Here is a 22,025-nt window from a genome sequence, read left to right as displayed (position 1 = left end):
AATAATACTATTTAAAAAAATAAAAGAGGGGACTTCGCTGGTGGTGCAGTGGATAAGACTCCACGCTCCCAATGCAGGGGGCCTGGGTTCGATCCCTGGTCAGAGAACTAGATTCCACATGCATGCCGCAACTAAGAGTTCTCATACCACAACTAAGGAGCCCACATGCTGCAACTGAGGAGCCAGCGAGCCACAGCTAAGGAGCCCGCCTGCTGCAACTAAGACCTGGTGCAACCAAATAAATAAATATTTTAAAAAAAGAACAGAAAAGAAAAAATTCTTTAAAATTAAAGAAATTGAATCCATAATTTAAAGTCTTCCCACAAGGAAAACTCTAGGCCCAGATGGCCCCAGTGGTAAATTGTACCAAACATTTAAGGAAGAAATAATCCCAGTAACTAATAAATTCTTTTGGAGGACAGAAAAAGAGTATACTTACATATATATATGGAACTGCAGCTTCAGTTAGCATTATAGCCTTATTAAATTTAAAATAATATATTCTCATTCTCCTAAATCCATCTGTCTTGTGAATATGCCACATAGGTGATTTAAATGGGATGTGACAGGAATAATTACCCCTGCATTTTTCAAGTCTTGGATGGTGGCACTGATACTAGTGTGCCTTCCTCACCCCCTTCCGCAAGATTTGACATTAACTTTATTTTGGGGAGAGTGGGTGCTCAATATGTTACTGAGTCCAAGTTCATACTGCTCACTGCATGATAGGCCAATAAATCATGAGACTAGTTGCTGGGGCAAGAAATAGCGACTTTATTCGGAAAGCCAGCAGACAGAGAAGATGGTGGACTAGTATCCCAAAGAACCATCTTCCCTGAGTTAGAATTCAGGCTTCTTTTATACTAAAAGGGAAGGGGGTAAAGTCCTGGTTCTGGTCAGACTCCGGAGGGGATGTGTTAATTTCTTCCTGCCTGCAGCCATTCACAGATAGGCCTGGTCAGGATGTTTCCTGTGAGCAAAACAATTTGTTGTTACACTAAAAAATTTTAGCTTAACGCTCATTACATGGGAGGCAGGATTCTCAGATGTATGCCATCATGTATAATTTAAGCTTATAGGCAACATCCCTTTTGTGATTAACTTGTAGCAATGGCAATAGAATTCAAAGCTTAAAGTAAAAGAAACAGATCCAATATGGAGTCAGATTTGTTCTTCCTTATTACAATGATACTTCCACTGACCTTTTCTTTCTTTATGGGTTAGGGAGCCAAAGAAGGGATTCTGCCAGTTGCTGAGTTTATCTGTTCCAAAGACACACTCAAGAACTGGGGAAATAATTACAATTTGGTTCTTATCAGCTCCATCAAGAAGTAAACTTGGCCTCCCTCCTCTGACTTGTGGCTCACAGTGGTCTTCTGGGTCTAAAGGGATTAGTAAGAGCCATTGCTTAATAGTCTTGAAATGAATAGGTATTTCCTTTTTTGCAGTGCACAGTTATCCCTTGGATTTCTTTGTGAAAGTTTAGGTAGAAGATTTAGAATAGATACTTGTTATTTGCTGGGTCTTTCCTCACCTCATTAATCAGTTTCACCCTCATTAATCATGCTCAGGAATTGTGAACTAATTCTGACCTGAGTTTTGGCAAGGGATTATGACTCTGTTTTGGTGACTCAAGTTGGATCCTTTTTACTTTTAATGTTTTTTTGTTACACACAGCACATAGACCTTACTGTGCTGCTTGTCTGTTTCAATCCTGAGTAACCCAAGAGCAATTGACCAGTGCCCAACATCCTTCTGTATCAAACTGCTCTGATTACCCTCCCATCCTGCTGCCTATTACAGTAGCCATTCCTATTTTGCCTCTGAAAGTTAGTGGTAAGCTTGGCTTTTGCTAACCAGGGATTCTATTATCCCCTTTAAAATCAGGGAACCCATTTCAATTCAGTATTCTCCCTTCAGTTAACAGATACTTCATTGTGTTTCAGAGAAGTTTGTAATCCCTTCACAAATTTATTTTTTAACCTTATAATTTATTAAGCTGTAATTCACATTCCATACAATTTAAATTATATAATTCAGTGATTTTTAATATAGTCAGAGATATGAGTAATCACCACAACAGTCAATTTCAGAACATTTTTATCACATCAAGGAGAAAACCTCATATATTTAATTATTACTCCTCTGCCCCTCTATCCCCCCATTCATATCACCCCAATCCCCCAGCCCTAAGCAACCATTAATCTATTTTCTGTCTCTATAGCTTACTAAATCCTGGATTTTTATATCAATGGAATCATGTAGTATGTGGTCTTTTGTGGCTTCTTTCACTTCGTATAATGTTTTCAAGGTTCCTTCATGTGGTAGCATATATTAGAACTTCATTCCTTTTCATGGCCAAATAATATTCCATTGTATTGATATACCACAATTTGTTTATCCATTCATCCATTAAATGATATCTGGGTTGTTTCCAATTGGGACTATTACAAATAAAGCTACCATGAATATTCATGTACAGGTTTTTGTGTGAACATAGTCTTCATTTCTTTGGGATAAATGTCCATTAGTACAATTTATGGATCATATGGAAGTTGCATGTTTAGTTTTTAGGAAATTGGCAAACTATTTTCCAGCACTTGCTAGCAATGTTTGAATGATTCAGTTTCTCCATATCCTCACCAGCCCTTGGTGTTTTCACTATTTATTTTAGCCATTCTCATAGATGTGTCATGATATCTCATTGTGGTTTTAATTTGCATTTCTCTAATGGTTAATGAATGATGTTGAATGTCTTCTCTTGTGATTATTTGCCATTGTATCCTCTTTGGTGAAATGATTCTTTATGTCTTTTGCCCATTTTCTAACGGGATTGTTTGTTATTTTACTGTTGAATGTTTAGAGTTCTTTATAAATTACAGATATTAGTCCTTTGTTATATATATGGCTTGCAAAATATTTTCTCCCAGTCTGTAGCATATCTTTTCATCCTTTCACCAGCCGAAGTTTTAAATTTTGATGAAGTTCAATTTGTCAGTTTTTTCTTTTATCGATCATGTTTTTTGTGTCAAGTCTAAGAACTCAAGCCTGAATGAAGCACAGACATATTTTCTCAGTAAGGTACATCACAGACTTCCTGCACTTAGGAACAGTGCACATGCACTATCTTGGGCCATTTTACACAGCAAAATCACCAACAAAGGGCACAAAAGGTAAAAAATGTGGCAAGAAGTAGACTGCAAAAAGGACACATGTTTACAATATGAGAGCTGAGACAAGAAGGGAGAGCATTGCCTTGTTCAACCTTAGCTGGGAACTCTTTCTCCTGGAGAGTTGATGTCTGTCAGTTTTCTGGTAGCCTGTCGGGGAAGGGAGCTGCACCTCTCAGCCCTCAGGAGTCACTGTGCTGGTTGTCCTCTTTTTGCCTCTCTAGATCCATTTCCCCCTTCTTTGCCTTAGGACATTGTTATCTAAGGGCTGCATCACCTGGGTCCCCTTGCTCTCTGACTTCTGGTTGTATTTGGCTAGTGGGAGGCACTGTAACAGTGGGCCCTTCCCTTTTCCTGAAGGGATGGGAGTGGTCTTACAATTGCTAGTTCTGGGAACCTCATTGGAGTCTCCCTTAACCCTGCCCACATCTTGTAAAGGGTCCTTTTGCTAAACTCCCCTCAGTGAAATCCTTTGAGGGTCTGTTTCCTGCTGGGACCCTGACTGATACAAATAATTACTCCCCTGTTTTCAGAACAGTATCCAGTCCTCAGCTATGCCTGGTGTTCTCCACACCAGGAATACTCTTTTTTACCTTTCTTTGGAAAATAATCCCTCCAGACTTCTATCAGGGTGGGCACTTGTCTAGCACTGGGGAGTGGGGTAGGGTGGGGCAGGGAGAGATTCTAAGAATCAATTGTGTCTTAGCTTTCACCCAATCTTCCTTAATTTAGCAACCCTCTATCCCTGCCCTACCCCCTGCCTTTACTCCCAGACACGGTCACTCCTGATACTGAGCTCCAGAGCCTTTTGAGGATTCTGCTGTATAAACCGGGCTGTTTTGCCCACTGCCAGTATAGGGTTCTAGTGTCTTTAGCCAGCAAGGATCTATCTTTCATCATCTCCTTTCTAAAATGTTCCTAGTGTCCCAGCTCTGCTCCCCCAACTGACCTGGCTAGTTTATGCTTTGGATAAAACAAAAACAAAATACAGTAAAAACAAACAACAAAAACCAAACAAACGAAAAACAAAGCCAAAAAACTTTCCTGTAGTTTTAATGTGCTCTTTGGAGTGAGTGAAATTAGACGCATGGAGTCAATCTATCTTAATCTGGAAGCCTCCATAAAGATTTTTCAAAATTGAGTTTATGATGAGCAAGACTTGGAGTGTAGATATTCTCTGCCACCAAATGAGGCCAGATCCATTAGCTTTAACAACCAGCAGAGTTAGGAGGAGAGCTGACAACCTCTTATGAGAGTTGAGGAGGATGTCTAGGACAGATGTCTGAAGAGAAGGTTGCATCTCTTCTGCATAGAGGTGGATGGAGTGAATACCCGTAGTCAGAATGCAGTGCTGCAACCCTGTGCCCCAGTGCAATTCAGGGAAAAATGTTCAGTTAAAATTCCAAATTCCTATACTGCAGAGTTGCATCTTCCAAAGTTTTTTCTTTGGGAGTCTAGTCTGATGATATGCTCTGTGATAAAAGCATCAGATTAGTTTGAGAAACATGTGCACTCTATCCCCCTCACTTTAGACATTTGCAAATATGTTTACATGTTAAAGGCTATGGAGAATCCTGTGATTAAGTCATGTGATTGGCTTTCTTGCCCCCAGTTTTCCCCAATGTTATTTTATCATGTAACTTTTTACTTCCCACAATACCTAATATAACTAATATAACTAGTGCTGTAGAATAAAATTTGGAAAAAATTCCATAATTTTAGCCCAGAATAGTTGTAAAGAGGGTATAACCAAACGACATGTTGGTCATGAAACAAAACCAAAAATTTAGAAAAAATCTCAACAAAACACTCATAGAAATTCCTCATGAACTTTCCATGGTAAACTGTGTCTAAAATGTACCTCTTGGCATAGTAAATGAGTTGACTCACATTTAGGGGTTAACTAAACTCTTGGTGGACACTTTCTAAAAATCATGATATTTAGGGACTTCCCTGGCAGTCCAGTGGTTAAGCCTCCACGCTTCCACTGCAGGGGGCGCAGGTTCCATCCCTGGTCAGGGAACTAAGATCCCGCATGCTGCGCAGTGTGGCCAAAAATTAAAAAAAAAAAATCATGATATTTGGCTTTAGAATAATTGATATCAAACCATCTGCTATGGTCTGAATGTTTGTATCCCCCCAATTTATATATTGAAATCCTAACCCCCAAGATTATTAGGAGGTAGGGGTCTTTGGGAGGTGATTAGTTCACAGAGGCCGAGCCCTCGTGAATGGGATTAGTGGCATTATAAAAGAGGCCCAGAGAGATCCCTTGCCCCTTCTACCATGTGAGGTTGTGGTGAGAATACACCTGTCAATGAGGAAGTAGACCCTCACCAGACACCAAATCTGCCAGTGCTATGACCTGGACTTACCCACCTCCAGAACTGTGAGAATAATGTTTGTTGTTTATAAGCCACCTGGTTTATGGTATTTCATCATAGCAGCCCAAACAGACTAAGACACCATCCTTTCTTGCCACAGAGTTCATCAGTTACTAATTAAAGCCATTGCTACGTCTTCACAATGAAATCATTTTTTCTTCATAAAAGAAATGGTTATGTTTCTCTATCAGAAGGTTAAAGGAAAAGAAACATCCAACTTAGAATGCGTGCATGCAGAGCATTTTGGGTTTCGTCTTTTCTACTAACTTATTTTGTCCACATGTTTTTACATAAAGGAATAGGGCCCACACATTTACTTTATTAAGGTAATGTAGTTTGTAGAGCAGTCTGTCCCTCAATTAACTAGGTTTTGTCTTTGTACCTAATGTTATTTTGTACAAACATTTACATATAGGGACAGTGTTCATATATTTATTTTATTAAGGCACTATAGTTTGTATAGACATTTGTCAATTATTGGGAATTTGAGTTTTTTTCAAATATTTTTTGTAAAACTTTGTCATACACATTGTTTATCATGATTTTGGAAAAATTCCTTGGTGTATAATTTGAAATGAGATTAAAGACTATAAATTTTTCTGGTTCTAATATTTTATTGCCAAATGGTTAAACTTTTGAAGAAGTCAGAACATCACCTTTTCTGGGTTCTTCTGACCAGATCTTAAGTTCCTGAAAACATAAACCTCATTAACAAGCTCATTATGGCTTCTCCAGAAAACAGAATCCAGCAATGAGGAAGAAATTGTTATATTTTTTTTCTTTCCTTGCAAGAAGCTGGGTTTTGAAGGGAAGGATGAATATCTCAATTATAGAAATAATAGGAATTATGGCCATAGAATTGGTGTTTCTTCCCTGAATGCTGTTTATCCCTGAGGTCTTTATAGTCTTCTAGAATTGATTTATGGAAACATTTTTGTGCACCAGTTTTTGACAAAGTGTTCTTAAGCTCCAGCAGGTCGGTCTGAGGCTTGGCCACTCCAGCTCTAGGAATCCAACACAGAATAGGTCTTGTTTCTTCACCATTTTCCATATTCAAGGTCAACCGTTCTGGCTTACTTAAAAAATGTTCTAAATCGGAAGCTCCTGAGTCTGGTTTATTTTGTAAAATGCTAGGCTTACTAAGGCTAACGGGGTTTTGGCACATATTATACTGATTTAAATGTTCATAGGGAATGTAATGGTCTGGGTTGCAGTAAGGTATAGGTTGGGGTTTTAATGACAGCTGTCTCCAGTACAAATCTTCTGTCTTTTCAGTATCTGTGATTTTTGGAAATGGTTTTATGTCATAAGTATTAGCCAGATCTTTTGTTGGATAACAAGATGGGAGTGCATAGGTAGATAGCAAGCTTTGTTCTTCCTTAATCTTGTCTTCAATTTCCTGGTTTTTATGAGTCACACCCGCAGGTATGTTATCACTCAGAGCCATCATTTCTGTAGAACTGGATACAAAGGTATGAAAAGCACACAAAACTCTAGGAGTACAATCTGGACAGGAAGGTGGTCTTTGCTGGACAATAGCCTCCAGAGGACGTCGGTTCTGAATCAGTCGGGCAATTCGTCCTTCCAAGGGTCTGGTGGGCTTTAAGGCAGGATGGAATTTTTCTTGCTGTGGTGGCGGGATAAAAGAGAAAATCAATTAATTAATAGATCTGGCATAGTCAGGATACTGCCACAAATGGCAGGTCAAAAGTCATACCCATTTTCACTGTCTGAGTAAACATATGATGGGTACGAGCATACATTGCAATGTTCTTTGATGTTTATTTAAAGACATTGAAATTTGGATCCTAATAAACACATGTTTTTATAAGGAAAGGGCACATTTTTACTTGGCTATAGAGAAATTCCTCCACGTAGGAACTCTTTGCTTTCAAACTTTCCAAGATATAAAAGAACTACTGGAATAAACCAGATGATGTTTTATGATGATTATGCCCATCACCAACAGATGATGTTAAAAGTTACGTGCAGTTATTTAAATCTCAGCCAAAACCTTCTTTATTAGGCCAAGGCAAGGGTTCTTAAACCTCGGTTGAATCAGAATCAGCTTTGGAGCTGGCAGAAAATGGGATTCCCAAGCTTGGTCCTCTGAGATTGTGATTCAGAGGGTCTGCAGTAGGGCTCAGGAATCTGCTTTCTTAACAAGCATCTTGGGTGATGCTAAGGCCAGTGATGTGTTATGCTTGGAGAAACACTGGTCTGAGGGGGGTTTGTCCTATCTGGGCTTCTTTTTGAGATGTTTTATAAATATTTTGAACTCAATCATGTCTGGTAACTGCAAAAGGAGTGAGTGTATTTAAAGAGCTATTAATAGATATATGTCTGTGGGCGGGGGGAGGAGGAAGAGGGAAGAGTTGACTTGGAAGGGGCATGAGGGAACTTTCTGGGATGATGGTAACGTTCAATATATTGATAGGGGTTCGGGTTACAAAAGTGTATGCATTTGTCAAAACTCATTGAATGTTAAGATTTGTACAATTGTATTGAATGTATATTTCACCTTAAAAGACTAACTGAACTCTGATTAATGATTTGCATACTGAATGTTTAGGGTTCAAGTATACGAGTGTCTGCCATTTACACTGAAAGGCAGAAAAAATAAAGTGTTTTTATGGGTCTTTGGCGTGATAGAGAGATGGGTAAGTATGTGATAAAATAAGTATAGTAAAATGCTAATGGTAGAATCTAGATGATGGGTATATAGGTCTTAACTGTAAAATTATTTAGACTTTTCTGTATGTTTGAACATTTTTATAATATGTTTAAGAAAAAAAAAGAATGGATGTATGACAGTGATGGAATTGATAGCAAAGATAATAAAAATAAGAATGGTGAGAAAATAATAACTCTAGGTTGGACTTAGAAAATAAAATGGATTTAGGAACATCCTTTTGGAACCTAATCTGTTCATAGTTGGAGGAGTTTCCATACGGTTATCAACAAATTTTTTATATCTTTTAGCTAATCAGGTTTGAGTAGATACTTTGAAAAAAAGAAAAGAATTCTAGCTCTTTGGAATGCATTGTTAAATCTGTCACAAACAAAAAAGTATATACTATATCATATCCTACTTTGATAGTATCCCTGTATGCAAGAAGCAGTCTTTAGTACCTTTATTGTATTCTACTACAACAAAATATTTCATACACATATTTATTACCATGAAAACATGCCTTCCCAGGGTCCATTATTTATGTTTTAATTAGAAACCAGCAAGATTCACTGAAACTTTCTTTTAAACGTGCAACTATTTTAGGCATATTTTATCTTGTTATTGATAAAAATTTAGGTGTTGATTTACTTGCATGGTAATTTTGCATATAACATACTTGACAAGCATCCTTTGTATAACTGTACATGTATTTCCTTGTAAAAATGACAAAGCTGCTTCCTGAGGGGTGGACTCTACAGGATCAAATTTGTGGAAATCTGGACAGTTGCTGAACACACCTGACAATGTTAGAGCATACGTATAGTCTTTTCTAGCCTTAGAGACTGCTTGTTGCAAGTGAAAAATAAAGAAAATTAAAAACCCTTTAGTGAATGATAAAGCACAGTCTGTGGAACTACCCTTGGTGTTAACGATTTATATCGCCTTGGGAAATACTGAAGCTAACGTAAAATAAATGTGTTCAGTCTAAGAAGAGTTCATATTGAAATACCTTATAGTTGTTTTTTAGGTATCTTTACACAATCTACATCTTTGAAAATATTAATCTTGTTTAAAAAACTGAGTTTTAGAGGATAATATTTAGGTCCCAAATAAAACAACATAAATACTATTAGGTCATTTTTTTCATTTACATAATTAAGCCAAGAGATTATAACTTCTATCACTAAAGGGCTTGATCATTTCTTTCAGGCCATTTCACATAATCTAGTAAGAAATCTCTTGATATTTGCAGAGAATTTATTGGCTTTTGATTGTAATTCAGCCAACTCAATTATTGTGGATATCAGGAAGAAGCCTTTATCTCTTCAAAAGCAGTGATAATGTGCAAGATATAAAATATGCAAAGATTCACAGAATTTATTAAGAATCACATTACATTACTAGGTAAAGTTTCATAAACCAATTCCTTTGTAAATTTTAGCAACAGTAGCATAGTAGAAAATCTGTAAAAAAACAAAACAAACAAAAAACAAAACCAGCACTGTGATGAAGAAAAGAAACCTTGCTTGTTCTTCAAAATAGTGAAGTTTGAATCAATTCAGAATTAACTTCTGAATTGAGTTAAATTTTCCCTTTGCTGGCTTGGTCACCAATACTCAGGAAGCAAATAAGAAGTGGGCAAAGCAAGAAGGACCTCAATACCTGGATACTTTCCCCCTAAATAACTGAGAGTTGACTGCAATTACTTACAGGCTCTGGGTCAAATCCTATCTGTCCAGTTAACTCTGCTACCTCCTTTTCATGGTAATCATCCAGTTCAAGGGGATTCATGGGCCCCAGACCTTAATGGAAACATCACACATTATTTTGTTAGAGTAAGTGAAGAATGGTACTTAAATTTAGACCTTTTATAGAAAAACTTACCTGTTCCCCTTTATAATTAGAACCGATAAAATGAAAACCAACTTAACCTCCCAATTACCCGCTACGAGGAACTTACCACCCACCTTCTTTCTATTAGTACTTAGATTAAGAAACAGGGGGAAATAGTAGAAGATAAAAGCTGTAACAGCTCTAGTCAAAATTCCAATTTTGTTCTTTTTACTCATATTAAAGTGAACTCATACCTGTAAAATCATGATTGTATGAAGTGATCCAGTGGGACCTCTCAAGATTTCTTTGTATGTTGGCTTCTTTTAGAGAGTTAATAGGGTCCCACAAATTTAAAGAAGTGTTAGGAGCGAAGGTTTTAGGTGGTTTTGGGTAGAATACTGGCTTGTTTTTCTCAACACATTTAGGAAGCTAGAATATGAATATAAAAGATCATTGCTGTTGATGTCATCTAGTAAAATGAGGGCTAATTCACTGTCTCAGCAGGAAAGAGGGCAAAGGAAATTTCAGGCTGAAGTCAGATACTACTTTTTCCTTCATTAATTACTAATATTCTGCAACTGTAACCGTATTTAGAGTTAAACACAATATTTTATCAAAGGAGGTCTTTTCTAAAAGTCTTTTGCTTTAGCAGGGAGTCTGAAAATATACTTTGGAGAAATGTCGCTGGAAATCCTCTACCTCCAGTGAAATTTTATTAGAGATATAAAGGTCTCTGAGGTACTCCTTTGGCTCAGCTTAGCCAAAATTGTGTGCCTCCCACTTCTCCTTCCCTGCCTGAAATGACACCATATGATATCTTTTATGGATTTCTGACGAAGGTTAAGTCACTCAAATTCAAATAAAAAATTTCATTCTGTAGACATAACTGCTTTACAAATAGTTTGTTTTGTATTTTCAAAAGGAGGTATGAGCATAAAAGTGAATGAATGAGTTTCATTGTAGTCTTTCTTTTTAGTTTCTTAGAAATTCCCTTTTTCTCAGATTGATGATTCTCAGTAAATATTTACTGACCACCTACATGTGTAAGGTAGTGGCAGAAACAAGGATGGATCAGAAACAAATCTTGCCATCTAGGAGTGTATTGGCTAGAAGAGGCGATGAGGTGTGAACGCAAATGACTATAAGATGAAAAGTAACTCTTTGCTATAAGAGAGGTTAAGACAAAATAATCTGGAAGATCAGAGGAGGGAGAGATTGATTCCAACTGAACAGGGAAGTGGAGCTGGGAGCACAGAGGGTGCAAGGAGAGAAGAGGCCATGTTAGGTTATACCACAGAAAGTAGGCCTTGAATGGCATGCAGAAATGGGGAGGCCAAAGGAACAGTAAGAGCAGAGGTATGGATGGTGGTAGAAAGTATGGAATGAATATTTCTTGAACCTTCTGAACTTGTTGTCCTCACAGTCAGGCCTACCCTTAACATTTGCAGGTCCTGGGGCTTTAGTACAATGAGAGCCCATATTCCATTAGTCTAAATAGTTCAATTTATAAATCAAGCAGATAAACTGTTAAGTAAATATGTTTCATTCTCCTACCTTGACAAAATACCTTCATAACAACCTGGAAGACCAGGTTCAAATTTAGTCTTCTTAGACTATCCTGAGTTCTGCACTGGGACATGGTGGTTCAGAAAGAGCCAACCACGGGCTTCCCTGGTGGTGCAGTGGTTAAGAATCCGCCTGCCAATGCAGGGGACACGGGTTTGAGCCCTGGTCCAGGAAGATCCCACATGCCATGGAACAACTAAGCCCGTGTGCCACAACTACTGAAGCCCGCGTGCCTAGAGCCCATGCTCCGCAACAAGAGAAGCCACTGCAATGAGAAGCCTGCGCACTGCAACAAAGAGTAGCCCCCGCTTGCTGCAACTAGAGAAAGCCCGCGTGCAAGCAACGAAGACCCAACGCAGCCAAAAAAAAGAAAAAGGAAGAGCCAACCACTGGCCCCTGGCCTCAGCACCCCTTACTGCTTTCTTCCTACCCCCAGTTCCATCCCAAACTATGAGGTGCCTTGTACATGAGGGTACCCTACCCCTCAAGTTCAAGCTCCATATACCTATTACCTCTGCTTCCAGCAAACAGCCGTCTCTTGGCCACCCGTTTGGCCTGGAGGTATATACTAGCTTGGCAGCATTGTCAACGAGAATGGACCTGAGGAAGAGATCCCGTGAAGGCCCTGAAACTGGGTTCAAAGCCATTTGTCAGGGAATCTGCAGTCCAACATCAGTCCGGGGCAGGAGACTGGGGAGCATGGGCTCCATATGGACATATCCTCTTGTCCCCATAAACTTCCTGCCCAATAGGGAGGGCACAGAGGAAGCCCAGAGCTGTGACTTATACAGCATGGGGCCTTCTTAAGTTCCTGGGCCTAAGGAGGCTGCTGCTTATAGCAACCCTGTGAGGTTGGAGGGAACCCCATTTTACATACATAGAGTAGTCATGATAAAAGGCACTTGGTAAAAAACTGTCTCAAAAAGTATTAAATAACCACCTCTATAAACCCTTCATAAATATGTGGCCTGCTTACTCAGGGGTAAAGAAAGCCCTCTTTATTTTCCTTATCTTTATCATGATTTGCAAAGCCAGCTTACTTAGAAATAAAAAGGACTTTTTTCAAATATTGTTCTGAGGGGCTGGATTAATTTTGTGTCTTAATCTGGTCTAACTAACAGTGGTGATCTACTGATACGCAGTCGAAGGCACAGAGGAAGAAAATAGGGAATGTGAAATTTTATCGTAGCCTAAGGTGTCTTGGGAAGAGCCAGGAAATATTTGAGAGTGGAGAGCTGGTCAATTTTCAGTATGTTAAGGTAATGTTATACTGAGAGGACAGTGAGAAGAGGGGCTGCTGGTGATCATCCACTCAATAGGTATTCATTGGTTAAATATACTATTCACAGGGTAAGGTTAGTATCTGATATGCAAGGTAAGTACAAAGCAGGAAGGAATTCCGATTCTTGAGATGTTAGTATCTCAGCAGACATTCTAGTCTACAAAGGAGTGATGTTAGTTGTTTTGAATTTTGAATACATTCTCAGAGGAGTAGTGCTATATAAATGGTTGTTACATTCCTAGCATAGCCCATAAAATCTGTGTAACTCATAAATTATTTAATAAACATTTACTGAACACCTAATACATGCAAAACTATGTGCAAGCTTTTGAGGGCCCTGGGCTAGGCACCAAAACTTCATAAATTGCCATAAAATAACATAAATTAATACAGCTATAACGTGTTAAATAAAACAAAAAATTAAATGTAGTGTTTTGTTTTAGTCTTGAGTGATGGGGCTTAATAAGGTTTAATGGGGAGCAAGAAAAGGTTTATTGTGGAGACCACTTTGCCCTTTGGAGAGACGTTAGCATTGGGGACACTTATTGAGTCTTTATTGGATCATATTTCACTTAATTGTATTGTATCAGCACCATTTTCACATTAAGAAGTCATGATTAGGAACTTTGTCATTTGCATATGAAATGAGTAGAGGAGGGAGAGCAAGTAAGAGACTGGCAGAGATATGTTTCTTTGGTATCTAGTTAGGACTTTGGAAGAGAGAGAGTTAAAGGCATTAGAGGATGTACAGTGGGAGGAAGGCTGCCTGGGACAGAATGGAGGAAAAGCAAAGGCGGTAAGACAGTGGATAGGGAGCATGCATGGCAGGGAAGAGTGTGCTCATTTGTTTCCTCTTCCGGATACGCTGGTTGTTGTTGGGGACGAGCAGGTGGGAGGGTGGCGATGGAGAGGTGTACTGTGGGCAACCAGTTATTTGATAAGATGACATGTTCCTAAAGGAGGTGCCTGTGTGCTTGCCCAATTCATTATTGGTATTTGAGGATGAGTGTGGATTATGGGCGCTATTGTGGAGAGACGGAATCGTCCTAGGAGTGAGGAATGTATCTCTATGAGGAGGAAAGACACTTTAGATTGGAAGATGGCAGCTGGTTTAAGAAGGAAAACCACACTCCTTTGTAAGGGTGACACAAGTGAATGCTCTTTCCAAGGGAAGCCAAAGATCTTTCCAAATACTTAGAGTTAAGGAAAATTGGTAGTAGACTCAATTAGACTTAGAAAATGGTTAAAATATTTCAAATAGTCCAAGATTAGGGAGATTTATGGCACTTGCCCTCTGAGATTATATCTCATCTTACTCAAAAAATGATTACAAGGTAGATTTCATCCTAAAGAATATTTTCATATTGCAAAACTAAGACCAGATGCTTAATTTCTTGAGAAATAGAGAGGACGGGAGTCTTTGGCCACTTGAGCAAGTAATGACCAAAAACAGCACAGAAGAGTCAAATATTATCACCTCTTTGTTTGCCAATTATAAAAGGAAAAGGAATGTTCTGATTGGCTTCGTAATGGCTGGAAATGGCCAATGGGAAGAGATGGCCAGGGGAAGAGAGTGGTAGCAGGAGAGGCGCAGGTTAGACTGGTGAGCGCAGTGATCAGTGATGACTGGTGGGGAAAACTGGGCCAGGCCAATGAGAAGCACAGGCTTCACATACATGTAATGTAAAAGGATGAGGGCAAAATGACATTTAAAATACTCTGTCAAAATGAAGCCCCAGCCCTTAATTTTTAAAAGGTTAAACCCTTTTATTTAGAATATTCTCTTTTCCAAGACTACCCATTTCTTAATGTCATAGGTCAACAAAGTGTTACAATCATTGGAATAAAAATACTTAGAGCTGCTATCATTTAGTATGTGCCTACTATGTGCTAATATGGTACTGAGTGCTTTTACATGCATTTCATTTTCAAGACAGCCCTATCAGTAGATTTTATTATTATTCCTGTTTTATCTGTGAGGAAACTGAGGTATGGAAGGGTTAAGTATATTATCCAGGGTTATACAGCTGATAAGTTTTAGAGCCATGATGAGTTAATAGGTACTCCCTTCCAGCTCAGTATCAATTTTATTTTTATTTCTTTTTCCAGGGAAGTACAAAACTTGATTAGGATTAAGGATGAGCCAGAGGAATGACTGAAAGTTTGAAAATTAAGATCAGTTAGAATAGATTAAAAAAGTGGGAGGGCTTCCCTGGTGGCGCAGTGGTTGAGAATCTGCCTGCTAATGCAGGGGACACGGGTTCGAGCCCTGGTCTGGGAAGATCCCACATGCCGCGGAGCAACTAGGCCCGTGAGCCACAACTACTGAGCCTGCGCGTCTGGAGCCTGTGCTCCGCAACAGGAGAGGCCACGATAGTGAGAGGCCCGCGCACCGCGATGAAGAGTGGCCCCCGCTTGCCACAACTAGAGAAAGCCCTCGCACAGAAACGAAGACCCAACACAGCCAAAAATAAATAAATAAATAAATAAATAAATTTAAAAAAAAAGTGGGATTAATCATTAGAAGAAGGGTCAAATAAATCAGTCAAATATTTACATACAAAGTATTGTGGGGAATATGCATATTATATTCTGTTTTCAAAGAGCTTGTAATTTAGGTCAGGAGATATAAAATACACGTGAAAAGTTACTGGTTATAAGTGTTGTAGAGGCAGAAGAGAGAAATCACTTCTGTTGGAGCAACAATGCTTTATAAATGATAGCACTCTCTGTTTTCCAGGGTGCTTTCCTATCTTTCCTATGATCCTCTTATCCTGTGAAGTTTGTAGGACAGATCTTACTGAAATGATACAGATACATCTTATTAAAGCTCAGAGAAGAGAAACAATATGTCTAATACCACTTAGAGAACAAATGGCAGATACAGCAGGAACTAGAACACAGGCCTCCTAATTTGGTTCACTTTCTGCTGTGCAACAGAAACAATGAGGGTTGAGCTGAGTCTTGAAGAAAGAGCAAGTCTGAGATAGGCAGATGGGCCGGAGAAGACAGCATTCTAGGAACAGGAAGTGGCCATGAACCTGGTCAGGGACCAGCGAGCAGAGCCAGGCTGTAGGAAGGAAGAGAGGAAGGAAGGCCAGAACCGAAGGTTTTTCGTAGCCCAGTAAAAGCACTGGGATTCACACTTAGGTAAAGGGGAGCTAATCAGAATTGCCAAGGGGGGTGACATGAGGACAGCAGCATTCTAATAATCAGGTAGAAATGAGGGGAATTGGAAGAATAACTTCTCTTATTTCTGGGTTGCTTGGATATAGATTTTGCTTGAAAGAATGAAAGAGATCCAGTCGAATAGATGATTTTTAAAGGATTTTTCTTGACATATAACTTTATAAAAAACAAACAGGAAATTGCTTACTTCATAGATGACTGAGTGACATTGAAATTACCACCATACTGTGACTTGCCACAGTGGTCTTTCCAAGAAAAATTCAAGTGTTTCCAGCCTTCCATCATTATTTCTTGCCTACCTCATAGATTGTTAGATGCAAGGAAATAATATATGGAAAACACTTGGCACTGCCTCTCACAAACTAACTGGCCAGTGAATGTCAGCTACTATTATTTTCAAATGTATAGATATTTTCCTTCATGATTTAAAAATGTTCTCCTTTTACTATGTAGATTCATGGTACAGAGGTTAAGAACAGAGACTAGAGTCTCATGAGCCTGAGTTCTGTGATTGTGAGATAGTCACAAACTCCCTAAGCCTCATCTATAAAATGGGAATGATGATATTAACCTTTTGAGGGTATTGTAAGCACTGAATGATACACTATATATAAAGGAGTTAGTGTGTAGCAATTTCTTACTAAATGGTGGCTATTGTTTTATTTTTGATTCTGCACAAATGTAATAGTTGGGACAGTAAACTGCAGATCTTTCTGTAAACTTCCCATTTACTCTGTTCATATTTGGAGTTAGATATATTATGAATCATAAGAATAGAGTTGGGGGAAACAGTGAGTGATCTACAGTCCTCCCCTACCTTCTTTTGGAGGGAACTTTTTGTACCTATGGAAATGTAACATAAAGCCAAAAGTATATGAAATCAGCTAAGAAAACAAAAAAATGTGATTCATGGTCAAAAATCTCAAATTTTCCATCCGGATAGAAAATAAAAGCAATCTATCTTTTGGATTTTTATAAACATATAAAGTAAAAACATTTTACTTTACATTTTAAACACACATTTTAAAAGATACTTACGTCATAATATACACCCTGACCTGGCCAAGCCAAGGCTTTCTTCTTTGAATCCATGGGAAAATCAAGCAGTTCGTATCTGTAAGGATTACCTGAAATTTTCTGGAAAAGCAGTCTTCTAATTAATGGGATTTATGAGTGCAATAAATAAAAACAAGACAATAGGAGGTAGAGAGGAATTTGGGTACACACTTTAGCTATAAAGTTATAGCTTTGTTTGAATTCTTGCCCTTAATGAGCAGCGTGTGGGCCACACAGAGTGAGAATGAGTCTCTAACCCCAGTGCCTTCAGCAGACCTAGGGGGCACCAGTACTGCACCTTTCTTGTTAATGAAAGGAATTCTTAGGTAAGTTATAAATGTTCCTAGATCCTCTTTCTGGTCTCTGAAGGCTCAGCAAATATATTTCTATACTACTACCTGTTTGGGGTTTTCTCTGTTTAAATATCAAGATACAGAGTTAGTACTTGCTTACCAAAAAGGTATTGAAAAAGAACATTTAAAGAATACAGCTTTTTAGGTATTGGTGGTAGTTGGATAAACTTTACCAAACACAGCCTGGCTTCCTCTGGTGCTATGATAAGTTCCACATTAAAGTATGCTCTGAACACCCATCCCCATATGTAATAAGAACAAAGGTTGGCATTTATTGAACATTTACTATGAGCCAGTATTGTAGTAAGTGCTTTATATATATCATCACATGCATTTTTTGTAACATTACTATGAGGAAGGTACATTATTTCCACTTAACAAATGAGGAAACTGAGGCACAAAGAAAATAAGCAATTTTCCCAAGGTCACACAACTAATAAGTGGAATAATTCAAACTCAGGCAATCTGATTCTACAGCCTGCACTGTTAACCTGTATGCTACTTATTTCTAATAAAGAGTTAAAAGAAGTGGAAGAGTAGAAAACTCAATGTTGTACTAGTTCCTGGAAAGCTCCTTTATAAGGCTTATTAGAATATACTCATCTTTTTAAAATCCCCTGAAGGTGACTAACTGGTCAAGGACAGGTAGTTGCCTGAAACAGAAGATTAAGGTGGTAACTTACTTCTTCAGTCCCTGGTCTACAACTGCACTGAAAAGTGTTTTTATAAACTCAACACACATTTCTGTGATTTCTTCCTAACTGTATGCACTTCATGTAATTTCAGAAATTATCTAATTTAGGGCTTGAAAAATATTAGTTTACTTTGATGATTTACCTAATAAGATCATAAAAATTTCAACTGCTTAGATATCCTATCTTGTATACATCCTATACATATATACATACATGTATATATATGTATGTATCATTTAGTGTCATACCTATATATGTATGTATCTATATATACATATATTTGATACAGCTTTCACTACCTTTTATCAATGGAAAGGTTCAGCATGCTGCACACATACAGAATCATTATATGGTAACAGAGTATATAATAAAAATAGTAGCTGCTAACACTTAATCTCTGTTATCTGTGAAGTAGGTACAAATATTCCCATTTTACAGATTGGGAAGTAGAGGCGGAGAAGTTAAGGAACTTTCCCATGGTCCATGGTGAGTAAGTGGCAGAGCCAGAATGCTACCCATGCAGTTGGACTCCCTAGTCCATGCTCTTAAACACTCCACCATAGTATCTCTCAAAAGTTATTGCCTCCTAATAGGATGCTTATGTTGATATTGATGATGGCATTACTGTGTTTCTATATTTGGGTTCAAATATTCATGTACAGAGGAGCTGCATTATATAGCACAGTTCTTGTGTCTAACCTGCCTCACAGCCTAAATTCATTCAACAAATATTTATCTCTGTCTACCATGTACCTCTTCTGTCACCTTCAGTTATCTTCCCTCTAGTGTCTTGTCTTTCTCCATTGGTTTCTTCTCTGTTTTGAGGTGTCTAGTGTGCGATGGAATTGATGGCTAGTGTATGAGCTTACCATCCTCTCTAATGAAACATACCTGGGAAGACCCCAAGGTTCGCATCCACGAAAAGACACTCCAAGGTGTTAAGAGGAATTGATCAAATTGTTCTCATTACTTCCTGAGTCTTATTTCAATGATGATCTTTTCAGTTTTATCACAACAGCTACACCCATGTCTAGACTCTGATGCTCTGAACCAAACATTGACCTTTGTGCTGATCACTTGAGCTAGGATGGAATTTTTAAAAGCTAAACCATAGAGAGAATGGTAAGGAAATAAGAATTGAAAATACAAGTAGAATAAAAACAACTAATTCTACAACATTTGGTTTCTGGTTCTATCATGGGAAGCTCTGTCTAAAGAAGAAAAGGGCATCTGCAGAGAATCTGATTTCATTGGTCTGTGACGGGGTCCTTTCTTTAATTTTATTATTGAATAAACTCCAAATATAAAAAGAATTAATGCTGTTCTGATTTCAAATCACATTTTACCTCTTGTCTTCAAAACTGCTGCACCATAAGGCCTTGCTGGCACAGTGGGAGGAAGTGGCTGTTGGCTTTGGGCTTTAACGCCAGTGTAGAGACTCTCAGGTGATGGAGACATCGGGAACGTGGCTCCGCTAGAGCTATGTGTGTGGTAGAGGTGTTCAGGCGGGTACGGGCAGCAGATTTCTCTGAGATTTAGTTGAGCCAACAAAACAAAACAGAATACAAAGAAGTACAATTGAAACAACTTAATCATCAAATATTTATTGGGACCCTTTCTTTGTGGCAGGTATTGTTCTAATCCCTGAGATATGACAGTGAGTCAAAGTCCCTATACTCATGGAATTAGCATTCTGGTGGAATATATACCATAAAACATATGAAATTTTCTTAATTTTTCTAGATAAATAAAAAATAAGTTTTATTTTTAAAATAAATCATACTGAATTCTTTATCATTGCATAACTTTTGCAACTGATATAAAAATATGAAGTGGAAGATATATGAATTTTGTAGTTTTTGGAACATTACAGGAAGAATTTCTAGTTGCTTTCCATTCCTGCCCCTTGTTTTTAGAGGATCCCGGTACTTTATTTTATGGAATCCTGTTAGGCATTCAATTTCAGTGTGCAAAATGATCCCTTACCATCTTGGACTAAACTTTCAACCAGGCCATCTGTTTCTTTAAGCACTCAGTCAACAAAATATGCCACCTGTTTATGTACACAGTGTACACAGTAAGTACTGTTTAGAAGTCAAAAAGCCAAAAATAGCTCATATACTGAAAGGAAAAAAACCCCAACGATTTAAAAAGGCCATGGGGATACAATTGTCCTATCATTTGAAGAACTAGCAGAGTTCTTAAAAAGAACTAGGAGAGGTTTAAAAAAAAACTGTGTGAGAGCTGTCTAAGTTAGAAGAGAATCAAGATTAGGAAGTCCATGGAATAGAGAAATGTTATATATAATTAGAAAATAAAGTAAAAAATCCAAGACCAGTGTTAGTGGGTGAATTATGTCCCTCCACCAAAAAAATGTATATGTTGAAGTTGTAACATACAGTACCTCAAAATGTGACCTTATGTGGAAAGAGGGTGATTGCAGATGTAATTAGTTAGTATGAGGTCATACTGGAATAAGGTGAACCCCTAATCCAATATGACTGGTATCCTTATAAGAAAGAGAAATTTGGACACAGACATGCACACAGGGAGAATGCCATGTGAAGATGAAGGTAGATCAGGGTGATGCATCTGTGAGCCAAGGAACACCCAAGATTACCAGCAAACTGCTAGAGGTCAGGGGAGAGGCATGAAACAGGGTGTCTCACAGCTCTCAGAACGAACCAACTTGGCTGAAACCTTCATCTTGAATTTCTAGCCTCCAGAACTGTGAGACAGTAAATTTCTGTGTGTTTTTTTTCCCCCAGCAAATACAACCAGAGAGAATTCAGACTTCCAACAGAGCACATGCAAGCAGTGAACAGGAAACACACACCAGGAGTACAGGTGCTCCAGGCTCTTAAAGGAGAAGAGCTAGAGAAAGGGTTTCAAAGATGAACTGCATTCCTAGTGCTCACAATAAGAGCCCACAGAAGCTATGGGAAAGCTGTGTAATGTCTGTATTTACCAGGCCAAAATAAATGTACAGGTTATGCCGTAAATGTTCATGTTAGGGTCTTGTTACAGAAATTTTTCTTTCACTATTACCCATCTAAGTATTGGCAGAGTTTATATAATAGCTTCTACAAGTCACTATGGATGGTGTGACTATGAAATAATGAGAATAATTTCTATAAGAAACATATTTTTAAATGTCTCATTGCTTTTCCATCATATGATATTTTTCAATCCCAGTCATTTTTGGTTGGTTTGGCCATGTGTTCTCATGACGCTGATGCAAATCGGTACTGAATTTAGCAGCCTTAGCATCTTGGTGGGCTCTCTGAAATACCTCGCAGTTCAAGATTCTTAGCAAGTTCCTGGTCTCTTACAGACGCCACAAGAAGTTAAGATTGATTTGTAAGAGAAAAAGCCTGGACTCCAGGCAAAAGTCATTTCTGAGGCCAGTCAGCTCTTTTTGTTTTTGTGTAAAGTGATTCGGTTTTCTTGCTCTTGTCACTTGAACACATTTTTGAATTGGGTATAGCATTATTTTACCACTAGTCACTAAACACTTTTCCAGTTTATTTACTTTGCTTAAAAAGTGCCACATCAAGTACTAGACAGCTTGGTACAAGGTATTGAATATAAGGTTGTCAATTCTGTGATGACAGGAGAACACAGAATCAGGGCATTCCTGAATTCCAACTGACTGATGTCCCCGGGAGTCATGAAAACACTGGTGTAGTGACTGCTCTTTCATTGAAGCAATACTGGCTGTACTTCATTTTATATGCTACACAATGATTTTCATTTGTTCTAAATAAATATTTCCAGTGTCCAATTCAATGGATTCTATGGTGAACTAACCCCCCTTTGTGAG

At 38.2% G+C, this 22,025-nt stretch overlaps 1 protein-coding gene and 1 long non-coding RNA gene across 2 annotated transcripts in view; one reads left to right on the top strand and one right to left on the bottom strand.

The window, feature by feature from the left end:
- The window catches only part of LOC132371490 (uncharacterized), a 95,481-nt gene that overhangs the window by 9,451 nt on the left and 64,005 nt on the right, over window positions 1-22,025 (top strand). The window lies entirely within an intron of this gene.
- Window positions 6,378-22,025, bottom strand: part of SPMIP4 (sperm microtubule inner protein 4) — a 37,331-nt gene continuing 21,683 nt past the window's right edge. The window contains exons 5-9 of the mRNA XM_059932751.1: window positions 19,549-19,730; window positions 17,137-17,225; window positions 10,316-10,490; window positions 9,939-10,030; window positions 6,378-7,181 (exon numbers count right to left, since the gene is read on the bottom strand). Of these exons, the coding sequence (XP_059788734.1) occupies window positions 6,378-7,181; window positions 9,939-10,030; window positions 10,316-10,490; window positions 17,137-17,225; window positions 19,549-19,730 (1,342 nt within the window). The remainder of the gene's footprint in view (window positions 7,182-9,938; window positions 10,031-10,315; window positions 10,491-17,136; window positions 17,226-19,548; window positions 19,731-22,025) is intronic.

Source organism: Balaenoptera ricei, chromosome 9 (genome assembly GCF_028023285.1).
Source record: "Balaenoptera ricei isolate mBalRic1 chromosome 9, mBalRic1.hap2, whole genome shotgun sequence".
In the NCBI taxonomy this organism is placed as follows: Eukaryota; Metazoa; Chordata; class Mammalia; order Artiodactyla; family Balaenopteridae; genus Balaenoptera; species Balaenoptera ricei.
The sequence above is the reverse complement of the archived record's forward strand: the minus strand, read 5'-3'. Positions and strand labels throughout refer to the sequence as shown.